A 23,787-nucleotide genomic window follows, 5' to 3' on the forward strand; every position below is an offset into this window, starting at 1 on the left:
TCTATGGTTGACATCTACCCTCTACGGTTAGTGAACCTCTATGGTTGACATCTACCCTCCTCGGTTAGTGAACCTCTATGGTTGACATCTTCCCTCCTCAGTTAGTGAACCTCTATGGTTGTCATCTTCCCTCCTCAGTTAGTGAACCTCTATGGTTGTCATCTACCCTCTAGTATACGTGCAACACTGGGGTGTATCCACTTGGAACCAAACAGAAGTAAATGGGCTGAAACAGGGAGGCGCCTACCTGAATACATCCCAGTTAACATCTACCCTCTATGGTTACCCATCTACCCTCTATGGTTATCCACCTACCCTCTATGGTTATCCATCTACCCTCTATGGTTATCCATCTACCCTCTATGGTTACCCATCTACCCTCTATGGTTATCCATCTACCCTCTATGGTTATCCATCTACCCTCTATGGTTATCCATCTACCCTCTATGTTAATCCATCTACCCTCTATGGTTATGGTTATCCATCTACCCTCTATGGTTATCCATCTACCCTCTATGGTTATCCATCTACCCTCTATGGTTATCCATCTACCCTCTATGGTTATCCATCTACCCTCTATGGTTATGGTTATCCATCTACCCTCTATGGTTATCCATCTACCCTCTATGGTTACCCATCTACCCTCTATGGTTATGGTTATCCATCTACCCTCTATGGCACATATGTCAGAGTCAAGGCCCTCATCCGGTTATCCAAGGTTTTTACGGCCCTGGGATGATCTTGATTTATTATTAGAACCGGCCCGCAGCAAGCCGGCAGCCCGCTATCTTTTACACGCACCAATACTACATTTCCCACAATGCAAGGTGCAGCAGCAGTAGGCTGCTTCATTTCAATATTTATTGGCACAGCAGCCAGGTCATCACAGTAAAATTAACTTTCAGATACCCATCAAAAATGGCAAACGGAAGGTGGATACTGAGAACATTTCAAACAAGGTGGGAGTCGGAGTATATGTTCACGAGGTAGCTGGAAAACCTGTGTGTCTTCTGTGTGGAGAAAGTGTGGCGGTACTGAAAGAGTATAATCTGAGACGACATTAGAATGGAACACGTACAAAAACAAGAATATGGACATGGAACAAAGGCTACAAAAGGCAGAGGAATTAAACAGGCCTCAAATCTTCTTGGCTCTGTTCAAAAAGCCAAATCACAAGGCCAGGCTGCTGTCAAGGCCAGTTTTATTTTGGCAGAAGAGATCGCTAAATCAGCCCGGCCATTTACGGAGGGGATTTCATCAAAAACTGCATGATTAAAGTTTGTGCAAGTTTGCCCAGAAAAAGGCAACTCTTTTTAAATGTGAGTCTGAGCAGAAACACCATTGCCGAGAGAGTAGACCAGTTGTCCATCAATCTAAAAGAGCAGCTTGTGAAAAGGGAAAAGATTTTATTGCATATTCCTTGGCTGTGGATGAGAGCACCGACATTTCTGACATTGCCCAGTTGTCAATTTTCATCCAGAGATGGACTCCAACCTAAGCGTGACAGAGGAGTTTTTGGCTTTACGTCCTATGCATGGCACAACTACGGGGCATGATTTGTATGAAGAGGTGTCAAGATGTGTAAATGAGATGGAGCTGCCTTGGGAAAAACTCGGGGTTTGACAACCGACGGAGCACCTGCGATGTGTGGACACAGGAGCGGACTGGTGGCGAAGATACGGGAAAAGATGCAAGAGGAAAACGCGACAGGTGAGCTGACAGCTTATCATTGTATCATACACCAGGAAGCGTTGTGCGGTAAAGCCTTGAAAATGGAGCATGTAATGAGCATCATCACGCGTTCATTAACTTTATCAGAGCCAAAGGTTTGAATCACCGCCAGTTCAAGGCATTTCTGACGGAGTTAGAAATCGGAGCATGGTGATTTGCCTTATCACACAGAGGTTCGATGGCTAAGCCAGGAAAGGTGCTTCAAAGATGTTTCAGCTTCGTGAGGAGATTTGTCTGTTCTTGGACAGCAAAGGGAAAGACACAACACAACTCCGAGAGAAATGTTTCTGTGTGAAATGGCTTTTCTGTGTGACATTACGAGTCATCTGAATGCAATAAACTTGCAGCTGCAGGGTCGGGATCGTGTCATCTCTGATATGTACAGTACAGTGAAGGCATTTAAAACCAAACTGACTCTGTGGGAGACGCAGATGCGGAAAGAAAATTTGAGCCACTTTCCCAGCTGCCAGACCATGAAAGAGAAGCTCTCTACCAGTGCGTTCCCGAGCACACAGTTGGCTGATAAAATAGGTATGCTTGCCGCTGACTTTCGAAGGATTTGCTGACTTTGAAGCACAAAAAGCAGGTTGGAACTGCTGAACCCATTTGCTGTTGACGTGAAAGCTCACCACCAAACCTCCAAATGGAGTTGATTGACCTCCAATGCAATGATGCACTGAGGGCAAAATATGCGGCAGTGGGTGCTGCGGAGTTCGCCCGTTTCCTCCCGGCACAATGCCCCAGCTCTTGGCATCCAGGCTGCTCAAACGTTGTCTATGTTTGGCAACATACCTGTGTGAACAACTGTTTTCTTTGATGAACCTGAACAAAACATCACACAGAAGTCGATTTGCTGAACACCTCCACTCAATTCTGAGGATTTCTTCAGCTCAGAGCCTTACCCCGAACATTGATGAACTTGTGGAAAAGATGGGACACCACCAAGTATCACCCTCAACCTCAAACAAGTGAACATTACTGTGCAATCACATATTTAGAGTTTTTACTCAGTTCAAGTTTAAAAGTTAAAATTTAATATTTGTTTCACTGCATGTTACTTCTCCTTAAACAAAGTGTTGTTTTTGATTAATAGATTTTTGCACTTTATTTTTGTATTTCAATCAATTATATTTTAAAAATATTTCAGTTGAGTGGATGATAGAAAATTGCTATTATTGTTTTTCTTTGAAGTAAATTTAGCCCACTTTTGCTAAAATAGAAAATATAGTCTACTGATGGTGCCTTGAATACCGGTTTCTTTCATTTAATGTTCATGTTATGGGGATATTTATATAAAGGAAATTTGTCTTTTGTGTCTGTTGAAAATTAAAGATTACTGACAGAGCCATAAGAAAATATTGCTTTATTTATCTGATCATATTGTAATATATTTGTTAGGTTTTCAGTAGGTTCAATTAGGTTCACTAGACTATATGCGTCATTTAAAAATTTTTCAATGAACATTCGAACAGTCCGGCCCTCGTCTTGTAGCTGATTTTTTTATTTGGCCCTCCGTCCATTTGACTTTGACACCCCTCCTCTATGGTTATCCATCTACCCTCTATGGTTATCCATCTACCCTCTATGGTTATGGTTATCCATCTACCCTCTATGGTTATCCATCTACCCTCTATGGTTAGTGCAGCACAGCCTTCTATGGTTAGCCTCTGTCTGTCTGCCAGGTCTCCCTTGGGAAACTTCCTGGTTAACTGAAGGTTAAATAACATTCAGCAGAACTATAGTGCATTCGGGAAGAGTATTCAGACCTCTTGACTTTTAGTTACGTTACACCCTTATTTTAGAATGGATTCAGTACTCAGTACTTTGTTGAAGCACCTTTGGCAGTGATTACAGCCTCAAGTCTTCTTGGGTATGATGCTACAAGCTTGGCACACATGTATTTCAAATCAAATTTTAATGATCACATACACATGGTTAGCAGATGTTATTGCAAGTGTAGTGAAATGCTTGTTTGGGGAGTTCCTCCCATTATTCTCTGCAGATCCTCTCAAGCTCTGTCAGGTTTAATGGGGGGAGTCACTGCACAGATATTTTCAAATCTCTCCAGAGATGTTCGATCGGATTGAAGTCCGGGCTCTGTTTGGGCCACTCAAGGACATTCAGAGACTTGTCTTGGCTGTGTGCTTAGGGTTGTTGCCCTGTTGGTGGGTGAACCTTTGCCCCAGTCTGAGGTCCTGAGTGCTCTGGAGCAGGTTTTCATCAAGGATCTCTCTGTACTTTGCTCTGTTCATCTTTCCATCGATCCTGACTAGACTCCCAGTCCCTGCTGCTGCAAAACATCCCCACAGCATGATGCTGCCACCACCATGCTTCACCGTAGGGATGGTGCCAGGTTTCCTCCAGATGTGACGCTTGGCATTCAGGCCAAATAGTTCAATCAGACCAGAGAATCTTATTTGTCATGGTCTGAGAGTCTAGGTGCCTTTTGGCAAACTCCAAGCGGGCTGTCATGTGCCTTTTACTGAGGAGTGGCTTCTGTCTGGCCACTCTACCATAAAGGTCTGATTGGTGGAGTGCTGCAGAGATGGTTGTCCTTCTGGAAGGTTATCCCATCTCTACAGAGGAACTCTGAAGCTCTGTCAAAGTGACCATCGTATTCTTGGTCACCTTCCTGACCAAGGCCCTTCTCCCCTAAATGCTCAGTTTGGCCGGGCGGCCAGCTCTAAGAAGAGTCTTGGTGGTTCCAAACTTCTTCCATTTAACAATGATAGAGACCACTGTTTTCTTAGGGACCTTCAATGCTGCAGACATTTTTTGGTACCCTTCCACAGATCTGTGCCTCGACACAATCTTGTCTCTGAGCTCTACAGACAATTCCTTCAACCTCATGGCTTGGTTTTTGCTCTGACATGCACTGTCATCTGTGGGACCTAATATATACAGTTGTGTGCCTTTCCAAATCATGTCCAATCAATTGAATTTACCACAGGTCGACTCCGACTCCAATCTGTCAGGAAGTGAGCTGGCCAGTATGCCAGTGCGTGTCATTCGTAGGGGATGGATTAAGTATGGCTGTGTGTGTGTGTGTGTGTGTGTGTGTGTGTGTGTGTGTGTGTGTACATCATTCTGTGCACATCTTAATTCATGGTGTGATACTTCCTATGTTCCAGGATCCTGAACACAACGTTGTTTGAGAGCTGGGAGATCATTGGTCCATACCCTTCCTGGTGGCTCTTCAACTCCCTACTGCTGGTGCTACAGGTGCTGCATGTCATCTGGTCCTACCTCATAGCTGGGATCGCCTACAAAGCCTTAGTTCGAGGAAAGGTGAGTGGGATGTAGGACTGGTACAGGTTAGATATAGACAGGTGAGTAGGATGTAGGACTGGTACAGGTTAGATATAGACAGGTGAGTGGGATGTAGGACAGGTGAGTGGGATGTAGGACTGGTACAGGTTAGATGTAGGACAGGTGAGTGGGATGTAGGACTGGTACAGGTTAGATGTAGGACAGGTGAGTGGGATGTAGGACTGGTACAGGTTAGATGTAGGACAGGTGAGTGGGATGTAGGACTGGTACAGGTTAGATGTAGGACAGGTGAGTGGGATGTAGGACTGGTACAGGTTAGATGTAGACAGGTGAGTGGGATGTAGGACTGGTACAGGTTAGATGTAGGACTGGTACAGGTTAGATATAGACAGGTGAGTGGGATGTAGGACTGGTACAGGTTAGATGTAGACAGGTGAGTAGGATGTAGGACTGGTAGAGGTTAGATGTAGACAGGTGAGTGGGATGTAGGACTGGTACAGGTTAGATGTAGGACTGGTACAGGTTAGATATAGACAGGTGAGTGGGATGTAGGACTGGTACAGGTTAGATATAGACAGGTGAGTGGGATGTAGGACTGGTACAGGTTAGATATAGACAGGTGAGTGGGATGTAGGACTGGTACAGGTTAGATATAGACAGGTGAGTGGGATGTAGGATTGGTACAGGTTAGATGTAGGACTGGTACAGGTTAGATATAGACAGGTGAGTGTGATGTAGGACTGGTACAGGTTAGATATAGACAGGTGAGTGAGATGTAGGACTGGTACAGGTAAGATATAGACAGGTGAGTGGGATGTAGGACTGGTACAGGTTAGATATAGACAGGTTAGATATAGACAGGTGAGTGGGATGTAGGACTGGTACAGGTTAGATATAGACAGGTTAGATATAGACAGGTGAGTGAGATGTAGGACTGGTACAGGTAAGATATAGACAGGTGAGTGGGATGTAGGACTGGTACAGGTTAGATATAGACAGGTTAGATATAGACAGGTGAGTGGGATGTAGGACTGGTACAGGTTAGATATAGACAGGTTAGATATAGACAGGTGAGTGGGATGTAGGACTGGTACAGGTTAGATGTAGGACAGGTGAGTGGGATGTAGGACTGGTACAGGTTAGATGTAGGACAGGTGAGTGGGATGTAGGACTGGTACAGGTTAGATATAGACAGGTGAGTGAGATGTAGGACTGGTACAGGTTACATTTACATTTACATTTAAGTCATTTAGCAGACGCTCTTATCCAGAGCGACTTACATATAGACAGGTGAGTGGGAGTTCAGAGCCTGTATGAGGTCAGGGCCTGTATGAGGACAGCGTCTCAGATTAGAAGTGCTGATCTAGGATCAGGTCCTTCCTGTTCATATAATCGTATTCATTATGATCTAAAAGACACAGCTCATGCTATATCAGCAATGTTACTGGGAGACTGTTGTGAATACAGGCCCAGGCTTTGAGACTGTTGTGAATACAGGCCTAGGCTTTGAGACTGTTGTGAATACAGGCCCAGGCTTTGAGACTGTTGTGAATACAGGCCCAGGCTTTGAGACTGTTGTGAATACAGGCCCAGGCTTTGAGACTGTTGTGAATACAGGCCCAGGCTTTGAGACTGTTGTGAATACAGGCCCAGGCTTTGAGACTGTTGTGAATACAGGCCCAGGCTTTGAGACTGTTGTGAATACAGGCCCAGACTTTAGAAACTCAGGAGTGGAAATTTCATCATGTCAGACTTCAGCTCAGGCTATAGTGAGTAAATAATACCTGTTGCATGTTGGAGGCTATGGAAGAACTATGTAATAAAAACAGTTTTATATCTGTTCATACCTTTTCTTTCTCTTGTTCTCTCTGCAGAGATGGCTCTTTTATTTTCTCTCTGGGGTGAGAGAGATCCTCCTATCTTTCCATCTGTCTTTCTCGGCTGAGTCTTCATCCTCCACTGCTCTTTTCCTTGCTTGCCCTGTCTATCTGATGACTATATATATATTTCTCTGCTCTCTGCAGTAAGTATTCTATTTATGCCTTCATTTTCTTTTCCCCCCCAAACAATGTGGTTGTCATCTTTGTGACATTTTGACCTGCAATGGGTTGCATATGAAGAGATCATGTAATTAATTTATGTGTAATTTACCTATGAAAATAAGGTGCATTATTAATTCAACCATGTTTCCAGGATGTCAAGCACGTCGTTCACTTTGAATTGTAACCTTGTATTTCTCTGTCTGTCAGGTGTCTAAGGATGACCGCAGTGACGTGGAGAGCAGCTCGGAGGAGGAGGCTGACACCAACAGAACCAATGACAGGGGGGTTCAAATGGCTTTCTCTCCTAAGGCAGAGAACGGCACCAATGGCCACGCCGTCACCACTAAAAGCTGGCCACAGATACGCACCAGCAGCAGGTGATAGAGGAGCCTGCCGTCTGATTCACACTATAGGGCCGAGCCAGGTCAAATATGTCTGGCCTGGTTACACTGCACATCCACTATTTGTCGGAACTGTGCTGGAAAGGACAATATCAGAGCCAGTACTGTTCGGGTCGGCCCTATAGTGAGAATTAGGCATATCTGTGCGGCCTTTCCACTACTAGTTCGTCCTATCCTAGATTACATCTTGAAGGGCTTTTCCAGCCTCATCCAGTTCCCTGTACGTTTTAACTTAGTTTCTTCATTCATCTAACTCTTAATGAAATGTTCTTCTTCAGAACTAACAATGATCGATGACTATGACAGCATATGATGGATGAATAGACACACTACTGTGACCCATAGAATCAGAACTGATGAAATGAAGAGAAAAAAGTGCATTCCCTGATGTCAAGTGAATGGGTCTGTAGATATTTGCGGTACCTTATGAACATAGAACGTTGGCTTGTATTCCATTTGTTTAATGTGATGCTGCAGTTTGCCTGAGATTCTCTTCTGTCCGTTTTATTGGTCAGGTGGACTTGAGTTACCACTGTGTATTTTAAGAAGTAATTGTTCAGTTACTTTGTTTCTGGTCAGTTCTGTTCACATCTTATTAATATGAGACCAATGTTTATTGAATGTTTAACATTTTTTTTAAATGTCTTTGGTATATAAAAAAATATATATGAATTTATGAATTTAAATGTGGAGAAGCCAACACAATCCTCTTCAGTGGAGATCATCCATAGATGTGGTGTGTATTAGGGCTAATAATGTGAGTGTTGAGTACAGAGACAAAAATAGATGTTTATTTGTGTAAGATGTATTTATTTATATTAACGGTTGGTACATAACCTTGAAGATCCCACCACACAAACTATGATTCAGTATGATCCGAGCAAGTTATGACAAGAGACTGATTTGACATTTAGTTTAAGCTGGAAGGAGTCAACCCATTTTTCAGTCAACTCCAGTCCTCTGCCCCTTCTCCTTTTAGCAGACAAATTATGAACTTGACAGTAAATGAAGAGTAGATTCTCCTTTACTCATCTGGGCACACAAAACTTCCACACCCAAATAGTTATCACATAACAGTCCCATGGGAGGAACAGAAATGTCCATGATTTTGTGGACAAACTATTCAGTTCCAGTCCTCTATGGCTTGAGGACCTCCACGTCTTGGTTTTCTGCCGCTACCTGCAGCTCTTTTTGCTTGTTCATGTAGCGGTATCCCCGCATGGTGCACAGGTATCCCCCGTAGAGTGTCAACAGCATCATCGAGGCAGAAAACCCCCGGTATCCGAAGTCGGCGAGTCGCTTTGCGGCGGTCAACATGATGGTGTTTCTGAGGAAGTTATATCCAGCAACGACAAGTTGTAGTACAACTAAGGGTAGCTACATAGATCTCATTGTTTACTCGTGTTTAACAATGTGGTTCACAGATAACAAAATGTCAACATTTCAACAAAAAAAGTATAACATCGGATGTTAGTCAAATTCAGGGTATCTGATGTAATTTAGCTAGGTTAGCTAGCTATCAAGGTTAGCAAGCTTTTATCAACACATTTTTTTTTCAGTTTCAAATTACTGCTATGTAAATTGCATTGTCCGCTTACCTTGTAAAATATGACCGTCAGATTATTGATACCCTTCTCAATGTCAACACACCTGGCTAGCTAACTTCTTCCGTAACTGAAAACAACGGAGTCTTGTGAGGGTCAAAAGTCGTTCGGTTCTTGAGTAATCAGCAGTGGGAGGAGCGGTAAAGAAGTTCTGTAGATTTTTCCTAGGTCGGACGTAATTTTAATGCTGCACACGTGGGAACAACGATGGCCACATGTGGAGCAGAGAGTGAAGTTCTGGATGAAAAAGATGATCCCGGTGCAGCACCATACGGCAATTTTATAAACTATTACACATTTAACCCACCAGAGAACCGTCTAAGCCTCATTCCGACCACACTTATTCAGGATTTGGGGTATGGCAAGGACAGCAGTGAAACCATATTGATGCTGGATGTCGGTTGCAATTCAGGGGTAAGCTAAAGATAGCCAGCTAACGTTAGCCACAGAAAGAGATTTAATCATGTTAGCTATCCTTTACAAACTGATCCACCACCCACACACATTAAGACAACAATTACCGAGTTTCATCATCGGTCTTTGAATACTTTGAGTTAGATGTCTGTCACTAAAGTATTTTCTCTCATCTATCCATGTGTAATATATTACAGGACCTGACAGTGGCATTGTACAGACACCTTCAACAGAAAGTCTTGTCTGAAGACTCTACAACACCACCCGACACTGATCTCCAACTCCTCGGCTTCGACCTGGACGAAACCCTGATCCTCCGGGCCCAACAGACCAACCCTTTCCCCCAGAGCATCTCTTTCATTCCCTTAGACATCACTGAGGATGCTGCTAGCCAGACCCAGCTACAGGACTACCTGAGACAACATGGCGGCTTCCGCTTCCACCTCTCCCTGTGCCTGGCTGTTACCATGTGGGTCCACCTGAACCATGGAGACGCTGCCCTACTGGGGCTCCTCTCCCGGCTGGCCTCCATCAGCCAACATCTCCTCCTGGAGGCCCAGCCCTGGAAGTGCTACCGTTCGGCTGCCCGGAGGCTGAGGAAGCTAGGGCGGTCTGACTTTGACCACTTCAAGGAGTTAAATATCAGAGGAGATGTGGCAGAACAAGCCAGGGAACACTTAGAGAAACACTGTGGGATGGCACTGATGCAGTGTTTCGGTAGTACCAGCTGGGATCGTAGACTGCTCCTCTTTAGGAGAAGAGAGACGGTTGACCTACATTTATCCCAGTAGATATGTTATGATGATTTTCTTAATGGAGTAATCTGAAAACATTTGAAAATGGTCTTCCTTGACAATGAAGTGACAAGGTCCTGAGGAAATATGTATGTGTGCAGAGAAGGAACTCCAAGTTCCTTAGCCTCCTTCACAGCCAGCTCAAGTTCCTTAGCCTCCTTCACAGCCAGCTCAAGTTCTTTAAGTGCAGTGAAGGACCAGTATGTTGATTGAACACTAGGAGGCAATAATACTCTGTTACTACTTGTATTACCACCATACCTAGTCTATGCTTTCAGCTAAGCAATTAACAGATTTTCTTCTTAATAGTGTATATGTTCTGGCAAACAATTATGAATGAACTGTGTGTGTGTGTATGAGAAATGAATTTAATATTTTATTTTTGGGGATGTTTAAAAATAAGAATGAATAAAGCCCATGAATTTACTACTCCAAAGCATCATATCTCTTCAAATAACACGCCCCCCTTTCTTCAAGGACCTCTCTCTCAAAGTTCATATTAAATGAATAGACAAGAAGCAGGTGGTGTCCTATTTGTTTTGACCTCATGACAACCATTCTCTCGCTGCCTGAGAATGAAGCTTTTTGTACTTACACTATAGGCCTTGAGCACTCTCTTGTTCTTTATTTAAAATCTTCTACACCATCCCATGTGTTACAGCAAGTAACAAGAGCTTTGTTTAAAAAAAAAAACGTAACATTTTACATTAACATGAAATGACCAGTTGAAACTGCAAATTTGTTCTTTCTGTAATGAAAATACAAAGACAAAAGTTTGTATCCATCTAGCTACAAACAACTATTAGATATTGAATCATGATCTTATGGTATACTCTCCATGCACATAAACAAAAGAAGCAATACATGTGATATAAACTGTGATATACCGGTAATGGTTCTTCATCCTCAGACAGAAGGATCTGAGGGCTCCTCAGTGAGAGCTGAATCTGGAGCTTCCTCGTTGTTCAATCGTTTTAATCAGCAGCTTGGGTGTTGAGCTGAAGCTGCTGTGGTATTTGTTACAGCTGCTCTTAGAACCTGAACAGAACAACACCAGTCTAATGGTTAGAGCATAGAATTAGGAATTAGAATGCTAGGATGGACCTTCTTCTGATGGTATAAAGATAAGGGAGTTGGTCAACCATAGTTTGCTACTACTTTATTTTGATTAGCTAGCCAGTCAGTTTTGGAGGAATGATTACATACATTTTTTCAAATTAACTGCCAACAATACAGTCAATCCACGACATACACTGTCTGAAATCAGTTGATGATAGGACTTACACAAGTTGTCAATGCAACGGGAACCTTTTCATTTTTTATTTAACCTTTATTTAACTAGGCAAGTCAGTTAAGAACAAATTCTTATTTACAATGACGGACTAAAAGCACTGATACTATATCATAATAGCACTCACAGCTTTCCACGAAAACAAACATTTAGTTTGATGGTCTGTTTACATATGTTTTAGAGGCTTTTTATACAGCACATTTGTTTAAAACCTCTATAGACTGTATTTATAGTTACAGTGTATTTGGAAAGTATTCAGACCTTGACTTTTTACACATTTTGTTACATTACAGCCGTATTCTAAAATGTCTTTTAAAAAAGATTCCCTCAATCTCCACACAATACCCCATGATGACAAAGCAAAAATGGCTTTTTAGAAAATTTTGCAAAAAAAATAATAAAATGAATGAAAATATTACATAAGTATTCACACCCTTTACTCAGTACTTTGTTGAAGCACCTGTTGGCAGTGATTACAGCTTCTAGTCTTCTTGGGTATGACGCTACAAGCTTGGCACACCTGTATTTAGGAAGTTTCACCCATTGTTCTCTGCAGATCCTCTCAAGCTCTGTCAGGTTGGATGGGGAGCGTCACTGCACAGCTATTTCCCAGTCTCTCCAGGGATGTTCGACCGGGAGCTGGCTAGGCCACTCAAGGACAAACAGAGACCTGTCCTGAAACCAGTCCTGCGTTGTCTTGGCCTGTGTGCTTAGGGCCATTGTCCTGTTGGAAGGTGAACCTTCGCCCCAGTCTGAGGTCCTGAGCACTCTGGAGCAGGTTTTCATCAAGGTTCTCTCTGTACTTTGCTCCGTTCATCTTTCCATCGATCCTGACTAGTCTTCCAGTCCCTGCCGCTGAAAAACATCCCCACACCATGATGCTGCCACCACTGTGCTTCACCGTAGGGATGGTGCCAGGTTTCCTCCAGATGTGACACTTGGCATTCAGGCCAAATAGTTCAATCTGGTTTCATCAGACCAGAAAATCTTGTTTCTCGTGGTCTGAGAGTCCTTTAGGTGCCTTTTGGCAAACTCCAAGCGGGCTGTCATTTTACTGAGGAGTGGCTTCCGTCTGACCACTCTACCATAAAGGCCTGATTGGTGGAGTGCTGCAGAGAGCCTGACTAACCGTTGTCTGTATGTAGCCTCGCTACTTCTATAGCCTCGCTACTGTATATAGCCTGTCTTTTTACTGTTGTTTTATTCCTTTACCTACCTATTGTTCACCTAATACCTTTTTTTGCACTATTGGTTAGAGCCTGTAAGTAAGCATTTCACTGTAAGGTCTACACATGTTGTATTCAGCGCACATGACAAATCAACTTTGATTTTATTTGATTTGACGATTGTCCTTCTGGAAGGTTCTCCCATCTCTGCAGAGGAACTCTGGAGCTCTGTCAGAGTGACCATTATTTTGTTGGTCACAGCTCTAGGAAGAGTCTTGGTGGTTCATAGCTACTTCCATTTAAGATGGAGGCCACTGTGTTCTTGGGGACCTTCAATGCTGCAGAAATGTTTTGGTACCCTTCCCCAGATCTGTGTCTCGACACAATCCTGTGTCGGAGCTCTACGGACAATTCCTTTGACCTCATGGTTTGTTTTTTACTCTGACATGCACTGTCAACTGTGGGGCCTTATATAGACAGCTGTGTGCCTTTCGAAATCATGTCCATTCAATTTAATTTACCACAGATGGACTCCAAGTTGTAGAAACAACTCAAACAGGATGCACCTGAGCTCAATTTCGAGTCTCATAGCATAGGATCTGAATACTTATGTAAATAAGGTATTTCTGTTTTACATTTGAATACATTTACAAAAAAAATATCTAAAAACATGTTTTCACTTTGTCATTATGGGGTATTGTGTGTAGATTGATGAGGGAAAACAATATTTAATACATTTTAGAATAAGGCTGTACCGTAACAAAACATGGAAAAACTCAAGGGGTCGGAATACTTTCTGAATGCACTGTATATGACAATAGTTTAGGTTGACAATAATTCTATTACACAATTGCTGATATAAAATCTATATTGGCTGCCATTTTTAATCCATTCTGGAACTTGTGATCTCTATGGGTTGGAGCCTAAACATAAATGCTCTTGTGTTAAAAAAAAAACTGAATTTTGTATGATTCTAGTCAGTGGATGATAACATTAAATAGAGTACATTTTCTGATGTATTTTTTCAGTAGTACATAGGCTACTTACTGTAGCTGGACACCGACTGGATATTGACAATAGATTGATGTCCAATCCTAGAAAAAAAAAATAGTGCCGCTTCAGTTTCTGAAATACCTTTAAAACATTGCCCAGTCCTTGTTAAGAACCTCAACTTATAGAAAATGGTCATACTGTATCATGTCCCAGGTTTACCTGTCCTCTCCCTCTATGCCTGTCCTCCTCTCTCTCCATATCTGTCCTCTTCTCCCTCCATACCTGTCCTCCTCTCCCTCCATGCCTGTCCTCCTCTCCCTCCATACCTGTCCTCCTCTCCCTCCATACTGTACCTGTCCTCCTCTCCCTCCATACCTGTCCTCCTCTCCCTCCATACCTGTCCTCCTCTCCCTCCATACCTGTCCTCCTCTCCCTCCATACTGTACCTGTCCTCCTCTCCCTCCATACCTGTCATCCTCTCCCTCCATACCTGTCCTCCTGTCCTCCTCTCCCTCCATACCTGTCCTCCTCTCCATCCATACCTGTCCTCCTCTCCCTCCATGCCCGTCCTCCTCTCCCTCCATACCTGTCCTCCTGTCCTCCTCTCCCTCCATACCTGTCCTCCTGTCCTCCTCTCCCTCCATACCTGTCCTCCTCTCCCTCCATACCTGTCCTCCTCTCCCTCCATGCCCGTCCTCCTCTCCCTCCATACCTGTCCTCCTCTCCCTCCATTACCTGTCCTCCTCTCCCTCCATACCTGTCCTCCTCTCCCTCCATACCTGTCCCCCTGTCCCCCCTCCATACCTGTCCTCCTCTCCCTCCATACCTGTCCCCCCCTCCATACCTGCTCTCCTCTCCCTCCAGTAGTTTTCTGTAGGTGGCTATCTCTATGTCCAGGGCCAGCTTGATGTTCATCAGGTCTTGGTACTCTCTGAGCTGCCTGACCATGTCTTGCTTGGCCCTCTGCAGAGCATCCTCCAGATCTCTCATCTTGGACTTGGCCTCCTTCACAGCCAGCTCCCCACGGCCCTCAGCATCAGCGATCTGGTTCTCCAGGTTGGCACGCTATGGGAGAGATAGGTATAGTTAGGGTTAGGTTAGAGACTTAGCCTCCTTCACAGCCAGCTCCCCACGGCCCTCAGCATCAGCGATCTGGTTCTCCAGATTGACACGCTACGGGACATCAACACCAGGGTTAATAAGGTTGCATCGATTTCATGGCTTGCGTCACACCAAGTGGCACTTGTTTGATATTACTGTGCCTCAGTGCAGTTAAACTATATAGCATTATATAATAAGTGAACTACCTGTTGTTTGACAGCCTCTATCTCACTCTGCAGACGGACGATCAAGCGGTTGATTTCGGCTGTCTCTCCCTTGGTGTTCCTCAGCTCGTCTCCATACTGCGTGGCCTGGATGGCAATCTGGTCCAACTGAGATTTAAACACAACATGCATTACGTAAAGACCCCGAATCAGTTGGACTGCTGGTCTAGGATCAGGTTCAAATAATGTTATTCACTATTATCTAAAAGGCTAAAACTGATCCTAGATCAGCACTCCAACTCTGAGAGGCACAGAGTTCTCTTGGACCTTTTTCACACTATCTACCAAAGCACACTTTTTGGCCTGATATTATCCATTAACATTGTCCTTCCAGCCTGGTTCCAGCTGCTATGGTAGATGTGTAACCAGGCCAGAGCAGTACGGCTCGGCTCAGAATGTGTGAAATGGGTATTGATTTCCATGTAGTAAAACAAAATCCCTCTTATCCACTTCAATCCAACAAAATCCCTCTTATCCACTTCAATCTAACAAAATATCTCTTATCCACTTCAATCCAACAAAATCCCTCTTGTCCACATCAATCTAACAAAATCCCTCTTGTCCACTTCAATCCTAGAATAGCCAACTGTTGTTCACCTTGGACTTGTACCACATCTCAGCCTCCTCTCGGCTCTTAACAGCGATGTCCTCATACTGAGCCTTGACGTCAGCCACGATCTGGTCCATGTTGAGGTCACGACTGTTGTCTATCTGTACCACCACAGAGGTGTCCCTGATACTGGCTTGCAGCTCACGCAGCTCCTGGATGTACGAAGAGGTGAACAAACAAACAAACAAACAAACAAACAAACAAACACTCCAAAATGATCATTACAGTATTTGAACTCACAACTTTGACATTGATAGCCACTCACTCTCACCAACTGCCTGAACCATACAGGACATACATGTGTGGATTGCAGTTTCTTGGTAATACAGTTATGATCATACCTCTTCATAGATGAACCTGAGGAAGTTGATCTCATCAGTCAGAGCTCCCACCTTGTCTCCCAGGTCTGCCTTCACCATGTGTGCCGAGTCCACATCCTGATAGGACAACATACTATAGTTACCCTCTCTAGTCCCTTCCACTACTACTGTTTTGTAACAACCTAATACCTTGAAAGAACAACAGTAGGCCACCAAGTACCTTGTCCAAACATACCAGGTGCAATTTATTGAAGACTGAGTGTTTCATTGCAAGACAACTAATTAGGTTGATGTCAAAATTGATTTTGACATGGTGGTTTGATATTTTCTCTGTCTCCCCTATACACCTCAGGTCCAGATCCTTCATTTTTGTTTTCAGTGGTGAAATTATACCTTACAAGCGTATGGTTTCTTAATCTCGCAGAAGATGGGGCAGGTTTGCTCATACTAGCTATTGTTGTCTCTGTCTCTCTGGGCCTTTTCATTTGCAGTGTTTGTCTAACTTAACCTCACTCTCATGGTACAGCACTGTATCACTGAATACAACATTAAGTTGATGTCATAGTATGGTATTGTGTCCATAAAGTAATCCAAAAGCATCAATGTTATACTTCTGAGACCATTAAAACACAATTCCGGTATCACTGGGGGAAATGTGACACTCTCACCTTTTTCAGATTCACAAATTCGTTCTCCATATTTTGTCTCTTGTTGATCTCGTCTTCGTATCTAGGTAAAAACAGAATGACAAGAGACTGACTTTGGTCCGAAAGTATCTGGCTTTTGATCATCTTCGGGTCACACTTTGTTATTGGTCAGTGTTAAAATGACACCAGATTATATGTTAGTCATAATCTGGGCCAGGAGTTTCTCCATGAACCTGCAAACTAAACGCCTCTCGCTGGCAGCTCTTCCCCCTAGTCATTGTCAGTAAGAAGAGAACAAAAGAGAACTCAACCAACATTCCTGGCAATAACTAGGTGTCCCTACTTGTGTTTGAAGTCATCCACCAGACATTGCATGTTCCTCAGCTCTCCATCCAGACAGATACAGATAGATAGATAGATAGATAGATAGATAGATAGATAGATAGATAGATAGATAGATAGATAGATAGATAGATAGACAGACAGACAGACAGACAGACAGACAGACAGACAGACAGACAGACAGACAGACAGATAGACAGATAGATAGATAGATAGATAGATAGATAGATAGATAGATAGATAGATAGATAGATAGATAGATAGATAGATAGATAGATAGATAGATAGATATGGTGCTTCTGTCACCAACCAAGGAGGGCCTACAGCAGCACCTCGATCTTATGCACAGATTCTGTCAGACCTGGGCCCTGACAGTAAATCTCAGTAAGACCAAAATAATGGTATTCCAAAAAAGGTCCAGTCACCAGGACCACAAATACAAATTCCATCTAGACACTGTTGCCCTAGAGCACACAAAAAATGATACATACCTTGGCCTAAACATCAGCGCCACAGGTAACTTCCACAAAGCTGTGAACGATCTGAGAGACAAGGCAAGAAGGGCATTCTATGCCATCAAAAGGAACATAAATTTCAACATACCAATTAGGATTTGGCTAAAAAATACTTGAATCAGTCATAGAGCCCATTGCCCTGGTTGTGGTTGTGAGGTCTGGGGTCCGCTCACCAACCAAGACTTCACAAAATGGGACAAACACCAAATTGAGACTCTGCACGCAGAATTCTGCAAATTGAGACTCTGCACACAGAATATCCTCCGTGTACAACGTAGAACACCAAATAATGCATGCAAAGCAGAATTAGGCCGATACCCACTAATTATCAAAATCCAGAAAAGAGACGTTAAATTCTATAACCACCTAAAAGGAAGCGATTCCCAAACCTTCCATAACAAAGCCATCACCTACAGAGAGATGAACCTGGAGAAGAGTCCCCTAAGCAAGCTGGTCCTGGGGCTCTGTTCACAAACACAAACACACCCAGGACAGCAGCACAATTAGACCCAACCAAATCATGAGAAAACAAAAAGATAATTACTTGACACATTGGAAAGAATTAACAAAAAAACAGAGCAAACTAGAATGCTATTTGGCCCTAAACAGAGAGTACACAGCGGCAGAATACCTGACCACTGTGACTGACCCAAAATTAAGGAAAGCTTAGACTATGTACAGACTCAGTGAGCATAGCCTTGCTATTGAGAAAGGCCGCCGTAGGCAGACATGGCTCTCAAGAGAAGACAGGCTATGTGCTCACTGCCCACAAAATGAGGTGGAAACTGAGTTGCACTTCCTAACCTCCTGCCCAATGTATGACCATATTAGAGACACATATTTCCCTCAGATTACACAGATCCACAAAGATTTCGAAAACAAATCCAATTTTGATAAACTCCCATATCTACTTGGTGAAATTCCATAGTGTGCCATCACAGCAGCAATATTTGTGACCTGTTGCCACGAGAAAAGGGCAGCCAGTGAAGAACAAACACCATTGTAAATACAACCCATATTTATGCTTATTTATTTTATCTTGTGTCCTTTAACCATTTGTACATTGTTAAAACACTGTATATATATAATATGACATTTGGATTGTCTTTATTGTTTTGAAACTTCTGTATGTGTAATGTTTACTGTTAATTTTGATAGTTTATTTAACTTATATTCACTTTATATATTATCTACCTCACTTGCTTTGGCAATGTTAACACATGTTTCCCATGCCAATAAAGCCCCTTGAATTGAATTGAATTGAATAGATAGATAGATAGATAGATAGATAGATAGATAGATAGATAGATAGATAGATAGATAGATAGATAGATAGATAGATAGATAGATAGATAGATAGATAAGATAGGTAGATAGGTAGGTAGATAGATAGATATAGATAGATAGAAAGATAGATAGATAGATAGATAGATAGATAGATAGATAGATAGATAGATAGATAGATAGATACAGACTCCTACTTGTGTTTGAAGTCCTCCACCAGACCTTGCATGTTCCTCAGCTCTCCATCCAGCTTGGTCTTGTCGTTGTTCACCAGGTCCATCTGGCGGCGGAGGTTGGCCATGTAGGCCTCGAACAGAGGCTCGATGTTGGAGCGACCCGTCTGCTTACCGTGCAGCAGATCAAACTTAGTCTCTAACATCTTGTTCTGCTGCTCCAGGAAACGCACCTAAAGGGGGAAAAGAGACTCAGATAGTTGAGGACATAGCACATAGTGGGTCTTTGGTGGCCCTGAAGAGAGGCATTTCTCTTTGATTCAAAGACACCTTGGAATTTCTCTTTGACCTTCATGAAGTTTATATAGAATCAGATGTAAATGATCGGTCGATAACAGTGGATACTCCATGGATAACTGTGGAATCTCCATAGATAACCATGGAAACGCCATAGATAACAGTGGATACTCCATAGATAACAGCGGATACTCTATAGATAACAGTAGATACTCTATAGATAACAGTGGATACTCTATAGATAACAGTAGATACTCTATAGATAACAGTATATACTCTATAGACAACAGTAGATACTCCATAGATAACTGTGGAATCTCCATAGATAACCATGGAAACGCCATAGATAACAGTGGATACTCCATAGATAACAGTAGATACTCTATAGATAACAGTGGATACTCTATAGATAACAGTAGATACTCTATAGATAACAGTATATACTCTATAGACAACAGTAGATACTCTATAGATAACAGTAGATACTCTATAGATAACAGTAGATACTCTATAGATAACAGTAGACACTCTATAGATAACAGTGGATACTCTATAGATAACTGTATATACTCTATAGATAACAGTAGATACTCTATAGATAACAGTAGATACTCTATAGATAACAGTGGATACTCCATAGATAACAGTGGATACTCCATAGATAACAGTGGACACTCTATAGATAACAGTATATACTCCATAGATAACAGTGGATACTCTATAGATAACAGTATATACTCTATAGATAACAGTGGATACTTCCTAGATAACAGTAGATACTCCATAGATAATAGTAGATACTCTATAGATAACAGTATATACTCCCTAGATAACAGTGGATACTCCATAGATAACAGTGGATACTCTATTGAATTTGTATTTTTTATTTCACCTTTATTTAACCAGGTGGGCTAGTTGAGAACAAGTTCTCATTTACAACTGCGACCTGGCCAAGATAAAGCAAAGCAGTGCGACACAAACAACAACACAGAGTTACACATGGAATAAACAAGCGTACAGTGAATAACACAATAGAAAAAAAAAGACTATATACAGTGTGTGCAAATGGCATGAGGAGGTAAGGAAATAAATAGGCCATTGTATCGAAGTAAATACAATTTAGCAAATGAACACTGGAGTGATAGATGAGCAGATGGTGATGTGCAAGTAGAAATACTGGTGTGCAAAAGAGCAGAAAAGTAAATAAAAACAATATGGGGATGAGGTAGGTAGATTGGGTGGGCTATTTACAAATGGGCTATGTACAGCTGCAGCGATCGGTTAGCTGCTCAGATAGCAGATGTTTAAAGTTAGTGAGGGAAATATGTCTCCAGCTTCAGCGATTTTTACAATTCGTTCCAGTCATTGGCAGCAGGGAACTGGAAGGAAAGGCGGCTAAAGGAGCTGTTGGCTTTGGGGATGACCGGTGAGATATAGCTGCTGGAGCGCGTGCTACGGGTGGGTGTTGTTATTGTGACCAGTGAGCTGAAATAAGGCGGAGCTTTACCTAGCATGGACTTGTAGATGACCTGGAGCCAGTGGGTCTGGCTACGAATATGTAGCGAGGGCCAGCCGACTAGAGCATACAGGTCGCAGTGGTGGGTGGTATAAGGGGCTTTGGTGACAAAACGGATGGCAATGTGATAGACTGCATCCAGTTTGCTGAGAAGAGTATTGAAAGCTATTTTGTAAATGACATCGCCGAAGTCGAGGATCGGTAGGATAATCAGTTTAACGAGGGTATGTTTGACGACGTGCGTGAAGGAGGGTTTGTTGCGAAATAGGAAGCCAATTCTAGATTTAATTTTGGATTGGAAATGTTTAATATAAGTCTGGAAGGGGAGTTTACAGTCTTTTAATTTTTTTTATTTTACCTTTATTTAACCAGGCAAGTCAGTTAAGAACAAATTCTTATTTTCAATGACGACCAGGAATAGTGGGTTAACTGCCTGTTCAGGGGCAGAACGACAGATTTGTACCTTGTCAGCTCGGGGGTTTGAACTTGCAACCTTCCGGTTACTAGTCCAACGTTCTAACCACTAGGCTACGCTGCCGCTGTCTAACCAGACACCTAGGTATTTGTCATTGTCCACATACTCTAAATCAGAACTGTCCAGAGTGGTGATGCTAGTCGGGCGGGCGGGTGTGGGAAGCGAACGGTTGAAGAGCATGCATTTAGTTTTACTAGCGCTTAGGAGCAGTTGGAGGCCACGGAAGGAGTGTTGTATGGCATTGAAGCTTGTTTGGAGGTTAGTAAACACAGTGTCCAAAGAAGGGCCAGATTTATACAGAATGTTGTCGTCTGTGTATAGGTGGATCAGGGAATCACCCGCAGCAAGAGCGACATCATTGATATATACAGACAAAAGAGTCGGCCCGAGAATTTAACCCTGTGGTACCCCCATAGACACGCCAGAGGTCCGGACAACAGGCCCTCCGATTTGACACACTGAACTCTGTCTGAGAAGTAGTTGGTGAACCAGGCGAGGCAGTCATTTGAGAAACCAAGTCTGTTGAGTCTTCAGAGATAGTAAATAATAGATAACAGTAGATACTAAATAGATAACAGCACTGAGATTATTGTGGTTATAATGACTAGTCAGTCAGTCCTACTGAGATCCTCAAGGTTCTATTTCACACCCAAGGCAGCTGTATTTTGTTCCCATTGTTTGTCTGCGATCATCACAAAAGCTTCCCCCCTAAACACAAGGGAATTTTCCACTCTTGAAAGACCATACCACGCCTGACCTATTTTTTATTAGGTTACCAGTGAGCTGAATGAGCTGAGAGAAATGGGACATGGAGGGTGCTTTAAATATCTTTTACTTGTTATTAGACATCTTTAAATGGGCTTTGCATCTCAAATTTCCTGCACCATTAGGACATGGTTTGTCTCAAAATGTCTGGTGTTGAGGTCAACTCCTGAGACAAATAGGAGTTTGTTATTGCAGGAAGCTTAGAGCTGTGCACTAGGCTGGTGGTCCATAGCGTAGAACAGACACAAAGCCTCTATTGTAACTCTGTTACCCATTCCGTGAGAAACGTCAGATATGATGTAAGCTAAGAGGTGTATCAGTGACCACGGCTGTGAAAGAGCAGGTGACTTTGTTTTCTTGGGTTAACGCGAGTGAAACTGATATGCAAAGTCAACAGAAATACAGAACAACAAACAGACAAAAAATCATTTGCTTTCATCATCTTTGCTCCTGACCTCCTGACCTCTTTGGGGTTTAACCACCATGATTATTCTTTGACCCCGCCGGTCATCTATGAACATTTGAACATCTTGCAGAACAATCTGGCCTTAATGGCCATGTACTCTTATAATCTCCACCCAGCACAGCCAGAAGAGGACTGGTCACCCCTCATAGCCTGGTTCCTCTCTATGTTTCTTCCTAGGTTCCTGCCTTTCTAGGGAGTTTTTCCTAGCCACCGTGCTTCTACATCTGCATTGCTTGCTGTTTGGGGTTTTAGGCTGGGTTTCTGTTCGGCACTATGTGACATCAGCTGATGTAACAAACAGCTTTATAAATACATTTGAATTTGATTTGACATAGATTCAGTTACTTCAAGGTTGTAATGAAAAAATACACTGTTTGTTCTCCCTTTTTCCAATCAATGGCTAAACCAAGTTAGCTTTCAGTCCTTTAGTAGCTGATTCAGACAGAGGAACACCATCAGAGACATAAGACTCCTTGGAAAACAGTGGCAGTTATTGCTCTGGGTGGACTATCCTGATTAAATAAAAAAAAGAGACCTTCATAATCCTAAGCGACAACCACACAGACCTTGTCGATGAAGGAGGCGAAGCGGTTGTTGAGGCCCTTGATTTGGTCCTTCTCGTGGATGCGGGCGACCTGCAGGTCGGGGTCGATATCCAGATTGAGGGGGGCCAGCAGGCTCATGTTGACTGAGACAGAGTGGAGAGGGCTGCTGTGCTGGTCACTGGAGCTGGAGATATGCTTGGACCTCAGGCTCATGGTGGAAGGGGAGACGGAGAGGGGAGAGGTGGAGGGAGAGTTGGAGACAGTGATTTGGAGAGGAAGAGATGGAGAGGAGTACGGGTCAGAGAGGGAGAGATGGAGAGGAGGGAGAATCAGAGAGGGAGAGATGGAGAGGAGGGAGAATCAGAGAGGGAGAGATGGAGAGGAGGGAGAATCAGAGTGATGCACGTGGACAAGCCAGGACAGGATAGCAGCAGGGCTGTCTGACCTCAGTGAGGTGTCTCAGGCATTCAGCCCTCCTTTTAAACTCCCCTCCCTCAGGGTGGAGGTGGTTCTCTAGTTCTTTTATTCTCTGGCCACAGAACCAGTTATTCACTCACACCTTTTCTTTCTCCTCTCCCTGGCCCCACATTCTCTCTCTCTCTCTCTCTCTCTCTCTCTCTCTCTCTCTCTCTCTCTCTCTCTCTCTCTCTCTCTCCCTCCCTCTCTCTCTCTCTCTCTCCCCCCCTCTCTCTCTCTCTCTCTCTCTCTCTCTCTCTCTCTCTCTCTCTCTCTCTCTCTCTCTCTCTCCCCCCCCTCTCTCTCTCTCTCTCTCTTCCTCTCTCTCTCTCTCTCTCTCTCTCT

The 23,787-nt window shown here is 43.1% G+C and overlaps 4 protein-coding genes across 7 annotated transcripts in view; 2 read left to right on the forward strand and 2 right to left on the reverse strand.

Moving 5' to 3' along the window:
* Nucleotides 1-8,476, forward strand: part of LOC115131870 (ceramide synthase 5) — a 37,130-nt gene extending 28,654 nt beyond the window's left edge. For all 3 annotated transcript variants that reach the window (XM_065004251.1, XM_065004252.1, XM_065004253.1), the window contains 2 exons: nucleotides 4,863-5,019; nucleotides 7,251-8,476. In XM_065004251.1, coding sequence (XP_064860323.1) covers nucleotides 4,863-5,019; nucleotides 7,251-7,424 — 331 coding nt within the window. In that variant the 3' untranslated portion in view covers nucleotides 7,425-8,476. The remainder of the gene's footprint in view (nucleotides 1-4,862; nucleotides 5,020-7,250) is intronic.
* LOC115144376 (cytochrome c oxidase assembly protein COX14 homolog) lies at nucleotides 8,234-9,144 on the reverse strand. Its single transcript, XM_029685355.2, has 2 exons — nucleotides 9,043-9,144; nucleotides 8,234-8,771 (listed from the first exon to the last, which is right to left on the reverse strand). Exon 2 carries the CDS (start codon nucleotides 8,759-8,761, stop codon nucleotides 8,582-8,584), a length of 180 nt encoding a protein of 59 aa, XP_029541215.1. The 5' UTR covers nucleotides 8,762-8,771; nucleotides 9,043-9,144; the 3' UTR covers nucleotides 8,234-8,581.
* Nucleotides 9,145-9,150: 6 nt separating this feature from the next.
* LOC115144369 (pre-miRNA 5'-monophosphate methyltransferase) lies at nucleotides 9,151-10,685 on the forward strand. The gene is made up of 2 exons (XM_029685343.2): nucleotides 9,151-9,462; nucleotides 9,660-10,685. The coding sequence occupies exons 1-2, from the start codon at nucleotides 9,256-9,258 to the stop codon at nucleotides 10,251-10,253; spliced, it is 801 nt and encodes a 266-aa protein (XP_029541203.1). The 5' UTR covers nucleotides 9,151-9,255; the 3' UTR covers nucleotides 10,254-10,685.
* Nucleotides 10,686-10,857: 172 nt separating this feature from the next.
* On the reverse strand, nucleotides 10,858-23,586 carry si:dkey-222f2.1 (keratin, type II cytoskeletal 8). Of its 2 annotated transcripts, XM_029685330.2 has the most exons (10): nucleotides 23,008-23,586; nucleotides 18,947-19,155; nucleotides 16,630-16,690; nucleotides 15,983-16,078; nucleotides 15,629-15,793; nucleotides 15,014-15,139; nucleotides 14,551-14,771; nucleotides 13,761-13,807; nucleotides 11,144-11,294; nucleotides 10,858-11,004 (listed from the first exon to the last, which is right to left on the reverse strand). In XM_029685330.2, exons 1-9 carry the CDS (start codon nucleotides 23,197-23,199, stop codon nucleotides 11,188-11,190), a joined length of 1,224 nt encoding a protein of 407 aa, XP_029541190.1. In that variant the 5' UTR covers nucleotides 23,200-23,586; the 3' UTR covers nucleotides 10,858-11,004; nucleotides 11,144-11,187. The 2 variants fall into 2 exon arrangements, with proteins under 2 accessions (XP_029541190.1, XP_029541183.1); XM_029685323.2 differs by having other exon boundaries at nucleotides 10,858-11,294.
* Nucleotides 23,587-23,787: the final 201 nt, after the last annotated feature.

Source organism: Oncorhynchus nerka, linkage group LG2, assembly GCF_034236695.1.
Source record: "Oncorhynchus nerka isolate Pitt River linkage group LG2, Oner_Uvic_2.0, whole genome shotgun sequence".
Taxonomy (NCBI): domain Eukaryota; kingdom Metazoa; phylum Chordata; class Actinopteri; order Salmoniformes; family Salmonidae; genus Oncorhynchus; species Oncorhynchus nerka.